At 41.0% G+C, this 15,188-nt stretch overlaps 1 protein-coding gene across 1 annotated transcript in view; it reads right to left on the bottom strand.

The window, feature by feature from the left end:
- Positions 1 to 14,489, bottom strand: part of KIAA0319 — a 31,789-nt gene extending 17,300 nt beyond the window's left edge. The window contains exons 1-7 of the mRNA XM_083855541.1: positions 13,794 to 14,489; positions 6,345 to 6,528; positions 4,110 to 4,208; positions 3,341 to 3,438; positions 2,886 to 2,973; positions 2,257 to 2,349; positions 1,514 to 1,646 (exon numbers count right to left, since the gene is read on the bottom strand). Of these exons, the coding sequence (XP_083711667.1) occupies positions 1,514 to 1,646; positions 2,257 to 2,349; positions 2,886 to 2,973; positions 3,341 to 3,438; positions 4,110 to 4,208; positions 6,345 to 6,528; positions 13,794 to 14,474 (1,376 nt within the window). The 5' untranslated portion in view covers positions 14,475 to 14,489. The remainder of the gene's footprint in view (positions 1 to 1,513; positions 1,647 to 2,256; positions 2,350 to 2,885; positions 2,974 to 3,340; positions 3,439 to 4,109; positions 4,209 to 6,344; positions 6,529 to 13,793) is intronic.
- Between the last annotated feature and the right edge of the window lie 699 nt (positions 14,490 to 15,188).

Below are 15,188 nucleotides of genomic sequence, written 5' to 3'. Positions count from 1 at the left end.
ACCCTTTACCTGCTGTCAACGGTAACTTCACCATTCACTATAATTTTTTTTAGCAATCTGCTCAGTAAAAAACAGGGATTTTATTCATCACATATAGTGAAACAGTATCATGAAACATCTAAAACTACTCTGGATGTTCAGAAGCTCTGCTTATAGAACAGCAGCAGATCCTCATTTCTTATTTCTTTGTTGCACACCATTACTAATTTTAATGGAACTTAATATCAATATCAAGTTACAAAACTAAAAATGTACAGGGTTTTAAAAAAGTCCAGATATTACTGCCTCTCAGAAGCATAAAATAATCTTAAAATGAGACTACTTGCAGGCACTGCAAAGGGATGAAAGCTGACCTCTGCATTGTGGTGACCAACTAATCTCTAATCTACCTCTGTTATGAAAACTGCATACAGCTGACCACATGGAAAGGAACCTGAGCAGGAACAAAACTAGTGCTTACTACCTCAGGCACATAGGGAACACATACATTTTGCAATGGGTGCACATCCATGTGTATCAAGGGCACCGGAATTTTTGGCAGCTAATTTCTTGTAATCTTCAACACACTGCTCTACTGTTCAGGTAAGTCAGCCTCCCCCAAAGGTGCAGAGATGTAACTGACTTCTTAATTGCCTAGGGCTTGGAACACACTTAAAGCATTGCTTGCAAGCAAGACTGCCATTTTCAACATGGAAAAAAAATAACACTCATTTCTGCTACTGCCCGATATGGAACAATTCCAGCAAAAAATACAGAATTAGAGTAGAAGCTGCAAAACTTTTGGTGGAACTTAGGCAAAGCACCACAGTTAATGTATATGTATGCTGGCTTCAACAATCTGCTGATGCTACATTGGTACATAATATACTGACTGATAGGCAACCCACTGGCAGCCAGAGAACCCAAGCTGGGCCAGTGGGAAGTCTGCCTCTGTACAGACTGGGTTTTAATTAAACAGTTCAGAAAAAGGACTGATTTTTACTACAGCACCTTTAACTACAAACATTGCTTCCACTGTCTGGGCAACCTCCAGCTTCAGCAATGCATAAATGGAGGAAACCAGTAGCAAGGCAAATGATTTTTTAAAGAACAGAATGACTCTTAGTAAAATCAGCGCATAACAATGTCTTGTGACAATCAGTCTGCCAATATTCTGTCTGTCACCACCCTTCAGAGGATGACTTTCACAGCCTGACTCATAGCTTCTTTCAGGGCACTAGCCGACTTCTAAGCTGGGAAAAAAATATAGTCTGTCACAGTTTTTATTGCTGGAAGTGGGGACATATTTAATTTACGATACCTTCTTCTCTGTAATTTTGTGTTATAAAGGATCACTGCAAGCATTTTTTAATAAAACCGCTCTGTATGTTTCTCCACTGTGCAAAATGAAGAGTAACAGTACACAGAAGAAAAATTAAGTTTTTTGTTTGAGGAGATACACGTGAGCACAGAAAAAACCCAATATTTAGCTAGTATCACAGATAAGCCCCCAAAAAAGTCATCATGCCAGTACCTGAAGGTGTAGTTTCCAGGAACAAGGTTAGACAAGTGCAAGACAGGTGTGTCAGCAGATGCCTTCTGCTCTCGCAGGGGACCTTTAATTTCCTCCCAGTGGTAACTCACTATCTTCACATCATCTATGCTTTCTACATTCATTAAAGAAAAACACATCAGTTTCTTGTAGCAATTGCTGGAATGAATACTTAAGTCGTTCATACGCTCACTCCTAACTAGTTTTCTACAATTGTCTCTACAAGTATAGTTGAATAAGCTTCATGAACCACAGAGTCACACCAGGTTACCTTTGGTATGATTTATCTAAACAATTCTTCACACATATGAATTAAAAAAAAAAATTGTATCAGTCTTGGACTCTGTACATTCTGACTTGTCTGCACTCAGTAATTATGAATGTAATTACAACACCTCATCACACCCTATCTGACAGCTCTCTACTATGGCCCCAGCTATACTGGCACAGAGGCTCTCTGGGCAGGACAGGAAGAAGCTGTAAGAGTAGCTCCTGTCTGGATGCAGCAGTCTCTGATGCACTGCAGCTCAATCTCCAAGTGAAAGGTTGTGTTTTATACTTTTTTAATTTATTAAAATAATTTATAACTGGACACATATTCCCAAAATAAATCATTATTCAGGGGACTTCTGAGAAAAGTGAAAAGAAGAAATTCCACTTGTAATTGACAAACAATAATGTTGTAACTGTATATTAAAGATATAGGCTATAAGCACAGTACATACGACTGCCATCGATGAAGGTAGAAGTTGTAGGCAAGGAAACTTCTTGCACTTTGGGTGAAGCAACAGCAACAGGTGGCTGGTTAATTCTGACTGCTGTGAGAAAGACGGGGGGTGGGGGGGAAAGGGAAGGAAAAAATATTAGTGAAAGCCCAGGCAAAACTTTTGTTAAGTCTACAGATCAATAGTCCCCAGTGATTAAATCTAGGACACACAGCTTTGCAGCATCTCCTGTCCTTTTTGGACAAGGCAAAGAAGAGGTTACTGATGAGCAGTGTGCTGACACAGCAGTGTTCCAGGTGGTGTAATTCAGAGCAGAGCTGTGCACTGTAACCTGCAGATAGAGCTGGATCAGCACGATTGCTGTCCCTAGCTGGAGAACAGGACCAGGAAAGGAGGCATGATGATATCTCAGGCTTTGCCTGAGGCTGGGGAAAGACTACAGAGCACATAAACACAGTGAGCAAGACCCTCAGCTCTACTTCCTTAAAACCCCTTGTAGATACCAACATATTCAACACATCAGCATGACTGGATGTCAGATGTCCTTGACAAAGAGTAACTGAGAGACTGTTTGGTAAGTATGCTGTACTTGTGTCAGAGAAATTAATTACATCAGTCAACTGATTTACCTGGTTTGACCGTGACATTTACAAAACCTTCGCCAAAGGCATTTTCACCAGAAACTGTCACTTTGAAGGCATAAAGTCCCACTGATAACTGAGACAAACAGAGAACAAACAGGGTTACATGTTCAATTATACAAAAGAAATACGCTTAAATCTGACAATCATATCACAAAAGAATAAATCTGGATGTCTGAATCCTCAAACTACTTTGATAAACACATACATAAAAGGCAACTAGTCACTGCCTGGGAGTGGGGAATATGCAAACACTGAGGAATTTTTACTCTCAGAAAATTAGAGTACTCTAGGATACTGGTATAAATTCGGGGACACAAACAAGTGAACTCAGAATGGCTTGAAGCCTTTTGAACTTCTTAAATCAAGGTGCCCTCCCCCACAGGTTACAATTCTGTGAAAGGACCACACAAACAATGAGCCTGAGCTTACAGCTCACTTACATGAGAGAGCTTCAAAGTCTGGCTGTGCCTGTGCTCCATTTCCCCACTATAGTCAGCAGGGTGGCTGATTAAGCTCCACTCATAGGTGTAGGCTGTTTCTAAGAGCAATAACACAGCATAAGAACAACCAGTTTTGTTTCAAGATAAGCCCAGAAAACAATGAAATCAAGTTCACCACTCATCAGATAAAATGCTACAGTAAGAAATCATGACTGCTACTGCTTAAGCCTGTAAAATGAAGCAGTATGACCACATATTACACTCTCAGTGTGTTGCAACTTGGTAAAGCAGCAAGGATGTAATGGACTTCACAAATAATCGACCTCTTCACAAAAAACAGCTTCATGTGAAGCCAATATATTTTACATAGCTACTTATGAAACATCTTTTACTTGCCCCTGCAATTCAGAAGCTGGCAGTTTTAGGGCAAATGTTGCATTCAAAACCTACTTTCCTGCCTCCCCTGAGCTTTGCCACAAGATGCTGAAAACTAGGCCACATCATCTTTTGGTAGAAATTATAGGCTTTCTATTGAACCATCTGGCTAATGAGTTCAGGTTCTGAAAGTAAAAGCCACTTAAAAAAAATTCCTTTTTAAAATCCAACAGAGGAAATCCTCTCTGCAGTTACAGCCACAGAAGAGGCAGTATTAGAAATGAGAAAAATTGTTTTATCCCAAGTGGTGGATGTTCACGTAACTCATGATTAACTCTGCATTTAAAAGTTGGTAGTGTGTGCATCTCCTTGTGTACCAAGGCATTCAACTCACCTGTAGATGGTGGTGGGACAGCAAAGGCATTCAGTTCAACCTCATTTTTGGGTAACACCACTTGTATGTTATCTCCAGCAGACACAGTAAGTTCTTTAACTGAATATAAGACAGGATGAGTACACAATGTTATAACAGATGGAACTGATATAAATTTAGTATCTTCAAATATTATTTGCAACAGACTAAGTAAGATTTGACAAGTACTCTACAGAGAATAACAATAACTAAAAAAACCCCAAAACTCCCTAATGCATTATAAAATAATGATCTATTTAATCATGACTGTGATTCCCTCACCTTTTACTAAACCAAACATTTTTTTCTTCTCCAGGTATGAAGTGTCATTTTCCCTACTTCTGTTTCAGACAAAAGCATTCTCATTATTCATTTATATCAGAGGTAACAGTGCATAAAGAGTATTTTTCTCAGTAACTGGAAGTGCAGGAATTAAAAAAAATACCGTTACAGAAGACAAAAAAGCATAGTAGAATTTTTATATCATACTTTCTTTCACCATACTTCTATGTTCGTGTGGCACTTGTAAGGCAGGTTCCAATGTCCATCTTGTGTTCCTTTTTAAAAAATCCACTTGCATAGCAGGGCAAATGGTTACTTCTTATCTGAACTGCCCATTCAATCCATTTGCTATCCAGTCTTTGTCTGTGAAAACTTTTCTCTTTCAAAAAACGTCAAGGTACACAAAAAATAGCTCCCAATAGAAACATATCAAAGCACAGCTTAGGGAAAGTTCACTTTGTCCTGTATTTCAAATGTTTTAAATATCTTACTTTTAATACTGGGAAACCACAGAACAAAAGTTCTCCAAAGGCAGCATTTGCTAGTGTCTAAATGTCCAACTTACAAACTCAGAAGAGATGCCAAAGAAGCTACTCAGCAGTGGCAGCTGATGGGTCTAAAAATGGATGAAGTGAAGACACTGACAGTACACTTTCTGTTACTGCTACTTAAATTCACCCAAGGCTTCAAAATTGATCATGGAAGTTGTCTTAGACACCTGTGGAATGAAGGTTTGCACTTGGACCTTCACATGAGATGATAATAAAATGGCTAGAATAGGGTGATGGCCAAAAGAGAAAAGGAGGGACTGTCATTGAGACTTTCTAGACAGTCTGGCTGAGAACACACAAACTTTAGGCAATCCTTGTATAAAGCAGTATCTACAAAGAGATTCATCACAACCTTCCTTCCCTTCAGCTTCTTCCAAACCTGTTTTTGTGCCCTCTTCAACCTCCTTCTTTGCAGGATGATGAGGAAGAGCTGCCTAGTCAACAGTCAGTGGTAATGATGATCCATTGTCTTGGCGAGGAATTTCTTGTAGCTCATCTCTTCCTGTTACCTTCTATTGCTGTCCTGGCTGGCAGGTTGCATTTTGGTAGAGAATGTCCCAAACCAGACTTTCTCTACCAGGAAGCAAAAGGCTTAGCTCTCCACATCTCTCGGTACATTAGGAGTGCAGAAAAACACACATCTGTGCTTCTCCGCTTCTTGTGGCCCTTCTAACCCTTTGTCAGTGTGCACAGGAAGGCAGGAAAGTCAGCAGGAGAAAGGAGATACACAAACATACACAAAGAATTTAACACAGCTACAGAGAACATGGTGGTTAGAAGTCCCTTTCAAAATAAAACCATTTGTTCTGCAGCTGTAAGTGTGATAAGCTTCTCCACAGTTTTGAAATTAGAGTAAAATTTTGTTTTCCTAGGATTTGGAGGCCACGTTCTCCACTGCTAAGGGCTGAGCTTCCTCAGGTCACACCTATGCTGCTGCAGAGTATCGGGCAACTCAGATAGGCTTCTGCTGCAGAGTTTCTGAGAGGGAACAATGCTCTGAAGAGTCACACCAAAAATAACAATATGGCTAGAAGAGACTATTCTGAAACCCCAGAAAGCCTCAGGTATTGCTTACCAAGTGAAAAAAAAGTACTTAAAACAGGTCTTAATCTCTGCTTTTTCTTTGCTGTATTTCTTCAAGTTGTCATTTCCCACTAATGGTGGACTTGGTCAGGGTTTTGCCTCAGAATTAAGTGATTTCAGGGTCTGGGGTTTGAAGTGTTGCTGTAGGTCTGCAGGTTTAAAGTGGGATTATGTAACATTTGGATAAAGAATGAGCTCTTACTCTAATAACAGGTTAGAAACCTGACAGTAGAAAAGCCATGCCCACTCTCTGTCCAACCTGCAGGTACTTCTCAGATCGCCAGCTATGTTGAAACATTACCTGCTTTGGCAGCAGTAGCAGGTGGTGTGAACTGCTGCATGGGCTCAGATGGTGCAGTATTAGTGGGAAGTAGTATGATCCCACCTTCAGTGGCATTCTCTGGGGCCACTGTGGGAGTCTGGGCTTTCTCTGACATGCCTGGGGAGAAATTTGACTTATCTGAAGAAGAGGAAGGTGAAGCAGCCTGAAAAAAGAAATTATAGGGAAAGAGTTGTTGTGAGACATTTTTCACTTTCATTTTTCATTTTCATTTCTAGATTTAGAGGTATGCTTTTTTTGTGGGTTTTTTTTTTTTGTTTGTTTTGGTGGGGTTTTTTTGGGGTTTTTTTGGGGTTTTTTTTTTTTTTTTTTTAATGGCATGTAGGATGACCCTAGAGATTTATGTTACTAGATTTTATTCATGTACAAAATACACATCAACCAAGGACTGGGTTTTTTTTCCAGGCTTTGTAACAAATGCTAATAATTTTATAAGTTTCAGATGTTGAACAGTCATGAGGTAACCTGGAATACATCTAAGGCTACCAGTTATCAAAATATTTAAGAAAATCAGCACAATAGGTCTAAATATAGTCATAAACCTTTAAAAGACAATGTCAGAAAGTATGTGTGGTATTATTGTCATTATGCCATACACAAACATAACACAGTCCTTGATTCTTACTACATCTGCTCGGTACACAAGTTGCCCATGCCTTTGTATTTTCTCAACAGTAACAAAACACCATACGTATCTCTACTTCAGGCATCAAGCAGCACTGCCTCACGTCGTTAGAAAATCAGAACTGCAAAAGACATGGCAAGAGTGGCACGAATAACTCAGCACTGCCTTTCAACAACACATTATCCTCAGTGGGCCAGCAGGTTTTCCTTTATATTCTTAAGACTTATTTCTGATCTAATGATATGAGAAAAGCATTTTTTCATGGCTACTGTATTTGGCATGTGAAGGTAGAGCAAAATACTATCATACATTGTCTACTAACTGAAGAATAGGATTATGAAGGTTGGCAAACTTCATAATGTGTACACTTATATCACAAATGGGCTGAGGTGGAAAGGGACCCCTGGAGATAGCCCAGTTCAGCCCCCACCCCCAAAGCATGGTCAGATTACAGCAGACTGCTCAGGGACCAAGTTCAGTCAGGTTATGAGCACCACCAAGGATCCACCTCTCTGGAAAACCTCCAGTGTTTGACCATTCTCACTAGAAAAAATATGGGGTTTAGTGTTTAAATATTCCCTGTACTTCATTTTGTGTCCATTGTATCTTGTCCTGCCACTGAACAGCACTGAGAAGAGCCTGGCTCCATCTTCTTCACACCCATCAGAGTTATTTATACACATCTGTAAAATCCCCTGAACCCTCTCTGCTCAAGGCTGAACAGTCCCTACTCTCTACTCTTTGCATTTTAGATGCTCTACTTTCCCTTTGCAGTCTGCCTCCCTAGCAAATAAGAGCAGCCCTGCCTTCTGGACAGGAGAAAAATCTCCCTGTGCAGCTGGGAATGTGAAAGCAATGCCAGGAACTGTTCCTTCCCAGCCTGCAAGAAAACAGAGAGAACAGAAATCATCTGCAACTCCATCTCAACCTTCAACAATGGACACACGGAAAAGATCCCTGTGCAGGGATTGTGGCTGCCCACCCCTGAGGCCACCAACTACAACACCAAGAGATGCACTTTTGGGTGAGTCCATAACACAGACAACAGAAGCACTTTTGTGGTCACACCTCCAGCTCTGCTACACATGCAGACAGTACTCTCTGAGCAGCTGGACACTGATTTCAGGCTCAGGAACTGCAGCTCCCCTAAAGCAGTGCCTTCAGGAATCTCACCCTTGACAGCATCATGTAGAGGGAGAACTTCAAACCCACCCTGCTCTGTATCTTGACAAAAGCTCTTTTCTCCAGATAGGTCTCCTTTACATACTAACTCCACCCCTCATCTTTATAAAGGATTTTCTTCCCACACTTGGGCAAACCAGTGTTCTTTTGCCTTCTGAATTTGAGGGACGTCTACTTTCCTTGGCTTCCTCTGGCTTCTGTCTTCATCCTTTGCCAATCCAGCAGCTGAAAAGCAGCCATCATGGCTTCGTAGGACAGACAGAGACAGTCACCTCAAATGTACCTTTCCAGTGTGCCTCTTCTGCAGTGGCACCAAGCATCACTTCGGTCAGCAAGCCTAGGCAAGACACTGCAGTCAAAAAAAGGTGCCCTGTGACACTGTCACATCTGAAGTGGTGTCACAGCCAAAAAGACAAACTAAAAATGTTAGAAGACAGCAGACGACTGGGGCAGAGACAATATCAGAAATTAAGTTCCCAGACAGAAACTATTACTGAGAGATTTGCTGGAACCAATGTGGAGGGCAAGATTAACCTAAATTCCAACTTGGGAAGTGAACACTAAAGGAAAGAAAAGAATTCTTTCTGGGAGTGAGTCTGATAGGCAGTTCTGTTGGTAGGGGCTTTGTGGGTTGTTTGTTTTTATCATTTTTTACAGCCACTATTGCTTGATACAAACGCACCAATGGTGAGGACCCAGATCCTCAAGTTCTCCGGGTTTGACCTGTGTACAAATCTCTTGAGAATTCCTACAGAAAATGAGAACAATCATATAACATGAAGTACATACTTCAAAATAGAAAGAAAGGTAAATCTAAATATCAAAACATCTTTCAGGGGTTTTATACATCCTCTATGGATCAAGTCAATGTATTCTTAACCAAACAGAACCATTCAGCTTCTGCAGCCTTCAAAACTGAAACAAAGCCAGGACGAGATAAATATCTATGATATTCAACCACATTCTAAGTCTTAAATATGAATTCTGAAGGCAAGCCACTCAGACACTAAAAGGCTCACCATCAAATAGAGTCTGTCAGACATTTTCAGGTTTCTTAGGTAGAGATTTACGCATTTTGACTGCACCATTATCCCTGCAAATACAATAAGCACAAGGATTAAGTCAGGCCTTTGCTATTGAGTAAATGTTTGGAACACTGCAGCATCAACGTAGCAGCAGCTAGACTCTGACTAAGACATGAAAAACCTTACTTGGCTTAGCAGATCAGCAGTTAACTGAAAATTTAAAAAAGAAAATAAATTCTTTGCAGATATCTCACTTCAAGGATGAGCAGCACTGCAAATTTCTGTTCTGGGCAGCTGGACAGCAAATCCTCTGTACAGATTTCTGAATGTACTCATGTTATTGAGCTGCCAGAGACTGACAGTCCAAAAGATCCCTCTGAGCTCTGATGTAAACACAACAGTCAGGTGACTCACTTAAATGACAAAACCCATATTCTCTCCCCCAAATCACATACATAAACTCCCTGCATCTGGCTGCATTTAAGGCAGGGATGCTTCAACAGCACCAACTCCAGAGGTCTGTGTTTGGTTGGTTTCTCAGTTTAAAATCTCTGTGCAGGTCCTTGTTCAAAGAACACAGCACCTGAGGACAACATCCTGCTGACAACTGTGAAGGGCAGAAATCAGGGAATCACAGTTTCACCACCTTGCTCTGTCTGGCTTGTCAAAACAGCTTTGTCTGGAAGCTGCAGAAGGGAGTGCGTCAGCACAGATGCAGGAACAGAGATAGAGAATTGCCGTGGCAGAATTGAGAGGATGATAGGAAAACATTGTATAATACACAATAAACAGGGCAATTCATTAAACCTAGAAGCAAGCATGATTTTAAGACCTTCATATTTTCATAACCTCTACAAAAACACCACAATTTGAGAGGTTGTTTGGATTATATACCAATGAAAAAGCTATTTGGAGATGCCTTGGTGTTTTTAATTCAGTGTAAAAAATTTAAGATTTCCTTCATAACAAAATTTGGTTTTCAAAAACCAACCTTTTTCAGAAGCAAACACAAATATGTGCTAAACAATCCATATGAGATTTGATGAAAATGTCTGCTTGCTGGAGAAAGATACACATAAGAAGGAAATCTTACCACCAGAATATATCACAGGCAGCTTCTATTTCACTAGGATCACAAATGAAGTTCCCAAACCAGAAAAACTTGAAGCCAAGCTGAAAATTTGTGTTAGGCATACCTGGCAGGGCTTAGGTGGCAGAGGACTGGCTGCAGGGGCCACTCTGGTGGTCCCAGTCAGTTTGGCAGTGAAGGGAATCAAGCCACCATGTACCAACTCCACAACCTCTCAAACCTAGTTAAAAAAGGGCAATAGCCACTGTGGGCAGGGGACACAGGAGGATGTGGGGGGATGCACAACAGGAGACATGAGAGGAAACATCTGGAAGCAAACATTATTGTGCACAGGGCTGGAGACACCCTCAAGGAAACATGCACTCTGTGCCACCTCCCAGGGAAATGAGGCCACAGAGAAGCCCACACTAGTGCTGATGAAACAAAAAGGAAGGAACAGTGGCAGAAAAGAGAAAGAAGTGACAAGTGGCAAAAAGGAGAGTGCCATGCACTGACCCCAACCTCCTGTGCCACCTACTTCCACACCAAAGCGACCAAGCATAATCTGCCGTGAAAGGAAGGGCAGTGGAGACTAGGAAGGAGAGAGGAGATGTGTCTGGACTGAAGCTGATTCTAGGGAAGGCCATGGGAAACTATTTGCTATAACCGCTCATCATCTCCATTTCTCCACACATGTCCAAATTCAAAGGATTCCCACCTAGAAAACAAAGGTTGCTTAAGCTTTGGCAGTTTCTGAAAGCCTTCCTCTTCCCCAGATTCCTTCCTTACATGAATAGAGAGCCATTAGAGCCATTTCTCAATACCTGTCATGAACAGCTTTTGATGTTATCCCATTAACACGCTTTCTAACTACACCTGTCTCATCAGTTCTCCAGCACCATTATCAGCTGTGGCTAAAAAACAACCCACGTTTGGAGTTTCATCCCTTCTGCACTGGAAGCAGCAAGCTCATTCCTCAGCCTTTCTATTGGAATTTCAGTAGCTGTGCTAGCATAATGTTAGCATAATATAAAATCACACAAGAATGACTCCTCTGTGTCCTGGTGAGAAATAGGTTTCTCTCAATTTCACTTTACAATAAACTCCCATCTACACAATGTACGAAGAGAAAGCAAAATCTTTATATTCGGGCTGAGGTAGGAAAATCAAAGTAGAGATCTACAAAGTAGGCTTGGCCATATATATTTATCATTGCTTCAGGATGTGAAATCTTAACTTTCATAAAATGGTATTCACATGATCCCTTAGAGACAGGGAACAAACCTGCTCAGCTCTGACACATAGCTTAGGTGTTAGGTTTTATGACTACTCTAAGGCCAAGGCATAAGCAGTTCAGTCAGCAGGGATCCTGACAATTGGCTAAAGATTAGCACCATGCTAACGGGTCTTCCATTAGACAGCAAAATGCAATGGAAACAAGTTTCAAACCTTACTGCACATCTAAAGTGAACAAGTTTGGTGGAGCACGGAGCTACTGAAGGTTCTTGATGTGGCTTGATTTCCAGCACACGACACAGGCAGTAATTAGAAGATGCTTGCAAGCTTCCCCTAGCAGATGGAAGGACACCCAGTGGCTGGGTGTCCTTAATTTTAATTTTGTAAGAACAGTTCAGCTATTGCCCTGTATTAGAACTAACTGCAGCATTAGTGCATGACAGAATGTCACTCTAAATTTGATTAGCAGGGACAGTCTACTTTGGCATTATATTCTTCATATGTACATATATACATACTTTTTGCATACTAAGAAAAAACAACCAATATCTACTTCTCTCACCTAAACCCTCACATTAATTATACTCATTTTGAGGTGTGCATGGTAGGAACTTTTTAAAACAACTCTCCCATCATCAACTCTGCTTGCAGAAGCAGTATCTAATTTTCAGCTTGCCACAGCACTTGTTCTGTTGTCAAGTGTTCTTCCACAAACATTAAGATGAGTTCTAATCTCTTCTCACTTGTGCCAATACACTCCAGACCAATTTAGTCATAAAAGTCACAGGCTACCTTGTCTCTACAGGAGGTGTCTTTGAAAAGCAACCTGCTGTCATGGCCTCCACTTAACTCCAGGGCAATCTCCCTTGCAATTCTTCCAAACAGATCCCACAACAGGCCAAAGACTGCTCTACTGCAGCCCATGGTTGTGGCCTTGCTTCCTTACTTATTCCTGCCCCTCTTAGGAGCTTCTGCCTCATGCCTGCATCCCTAATCCTTTGTTTCCTGCAAGGGTGAGGTCCATTGGAGTCTCTCTCCTTCTCAATCCTTAGAAGCAACTCAAAGGAACTCCTTGAAGTTATCAACAACCTTCAGAAACCTTCTGCACAACTTTTGGCCTGCTCTCTTGCACTCCCAGTAGGTATCGGGGTGTCTTAAATCAACCATGAGGACCAGGGCTGTTAACAGGAGGTTCCTTCCAGTTACCTGAAGTCTTTATCTGTTTCTTATCACTTGCTGCTCTCCACACATAAGTCATCCCCTCCCAGAACTGCAGTTGTCACACATTTCACGCAACTTTCTTATTTGCTTGCATTTTTCTTCCCTACAGTACAGCAATAAATTACCATTTTTACAGCAAGAGATACTTGCTGGTTACAAAATCTTGTGGAACTTAGAACAAGTCAGCTAACATTGATCAATTTCCTCTTTCCTCTGGCAAGAGTAGCCAAACCCAGGGAATGTTGAATTTACAGCCTGTTTAAACTTTCCAACTGAACCCACCCTGTTCTTAAGAAACCAAGGCCCCTTTAGTCTCAACTGATCAAACTAGCTGGCATAAATAGCGAACAGGTGCACCTTACATAAATAGAGAACAGGTGAATCTTACTTATACTGACTTATATATTGGATTTTAAGCAATTAACTTATTTTTCTAATCATCAGACTCAAGCATTCTGAGAACAGAAATACCTTACCCACTTTATCCTGCTGCAGATCATGGTCCAAAACTGCTATCATCTCTCCTTAAGTTCCATGCCCCTCTCATGTTTTAAAGGCATTATAAAAATTAACTTGGCACTTATATCAGTAATATCACTGTGCATTAGTAGCATGAAACCATGAAGCAGGCCCAATTTTATTGATGGAGGAGCTTATGTTCCCCCATCTTGGCCTTTGGATACCAGAGGTTCTACTAGTACTGCTCTAACTTCTTCCAATGGGTCACCAGGGGTCAGAAGTGAAGACCACCGTAACACTGTTATACCAGGTCCAGGTTCACTCATTTGTACACTATCAAGGAAACCTCACAGTGCCCTAAAAGGAACTTTATTTCTTATCATCTGATGAAAAAAAAAAAAAGTCCTTTAGCAGTTCACGTCTTAAGACAATCCCATCCCCTTCAGCCTCTTCTACACGGTAACATGAGAGTAAGTAATTTGAAAGTTGTAACATTACAAAGCAATAACCTCAGACTTTCAAAGATTTGAAAACTAAAATAATTTCCAAGTAGTATCAACATACTTTGGCTTCTTCCTGAGGGGCAAACATACCTCTTTTTGCAAAGCAGGTTGTGCAAGTGGAACAGCTGCTTCCCTTTCAACTGTCGTCGCAGGGAGTGGTGTAATCTCTGGAAGGGATGACCTCTCTGTGGAGTGTTCATTGATGGAAGTCAGTTCAGAGCTGTTTTTACGCAGAAAGTTTTCCACCTTCCCAGCCTCCCCTTTCTTTTCAGCAAAATCTTCCTGGTTATCTCCATCATCACCCGTGGAAGTGTTGAAGCCATTTTCACCTGCCACCATCAGGCCCCAGTCAGCATAATCCATACTGTCCTTCTGCTCATGTTTGATGCCCACCTGAAAGGGGTCCTGCTCCAAATCTTTATAATCATCAATGTATTCAGGTATCTCCTCAAGGCTGGGATCTTTTCCAAGCAGAGACAGCTTCTTTAGGCTACTCACTTCCTCTGATGGCTCATTCTGGAGTCCCACAGAGTGGACCATGCTTGGGATCACTTGCCCAAACCCTAGCAGTGAGGCTGGCCTCTGAGAAGGCCTCAGCACAAAGATAAGGTAGGACTTCACAGTTTCAATTTTTTTAGGTTCACAATTGTCCTTGTGTTGGCAGTTCACGATGTAACAGCGCCGTTCAAACATCCAGGACAAGTCACAACCAGAGAGGTCACAACACGCCGCGATGCAGTCGGACACTGACAAAGCGTGAGGAACGCGCATGATTTTAGTGGTTTCTAAGTTGGGAGATATTACTGCACCTGAGTACGTGGCTCCTTCTCTGCACTGCTCACAGCTGGAACCTGCAACAACACCACCAGCATAAGGCACAGCACTAGAACCAAGTCATAACATAGTTTACTGTGACCATAAATGACTTACAAGATAGAGACAGGTGGTACCCTGCTTAAAAAAGCTCATTTCCTTTCACTAACATCATCACTATCTTTTTTAAGCATCTCCCTTTGCAGCAATTTTTCAGTGTAGGACATTGACATATTTTGCAGAAGTACCTTTTACTCCTGTGCTACAAATTCAAATACATAGTGATGAAAGCAAATTGCCAATACTTTAAAACAAGAACAGAGCAGAGCAGCAGAGCATGCCAAATAAAAAAAAAAAAAAAAAAAAAAAAAAAAAAAAAAAAAAAAAAAAAAAAAAAAAAAAAATGGGGCTCCTCCATTACTTTCTTTCACAGCATGTTCCTTCCAGGATCTCTAAAAACAAGTTTTAAAACAAAACTCAAATAAGATGCTGTAGCATGTCATTGTTTCACTTGAGGGAGAAAGGAGCAAAACTCTAAATAGGAGAAAGATTTACCACCTCATCTGAATATCATGAACAGTTCCTCACTCCAACATACTTACTGGTCTTAATATAAAACCTGGATCAATTTCTTAAACTTTTGCTTAACATGAACTTAAACAAGTTCATGGG

The sequence above is a fragment of the Zosterops lateralis genome (assembly GCF_965231275.1).
Source record: "Zosterops lateralis genome assembly, chromosome: 1".
Taxonomy (NCBI): Eukaryota; Metazoa; Chordata; class Aves; order Passeriformes; family Zosteropidae; genus Zosterops; species Zosterops lateralis.
Note: the sequence above shows the minus strand (reverse complement) of the source record. Positions and strands in the feature narration are given on the sequence as shown.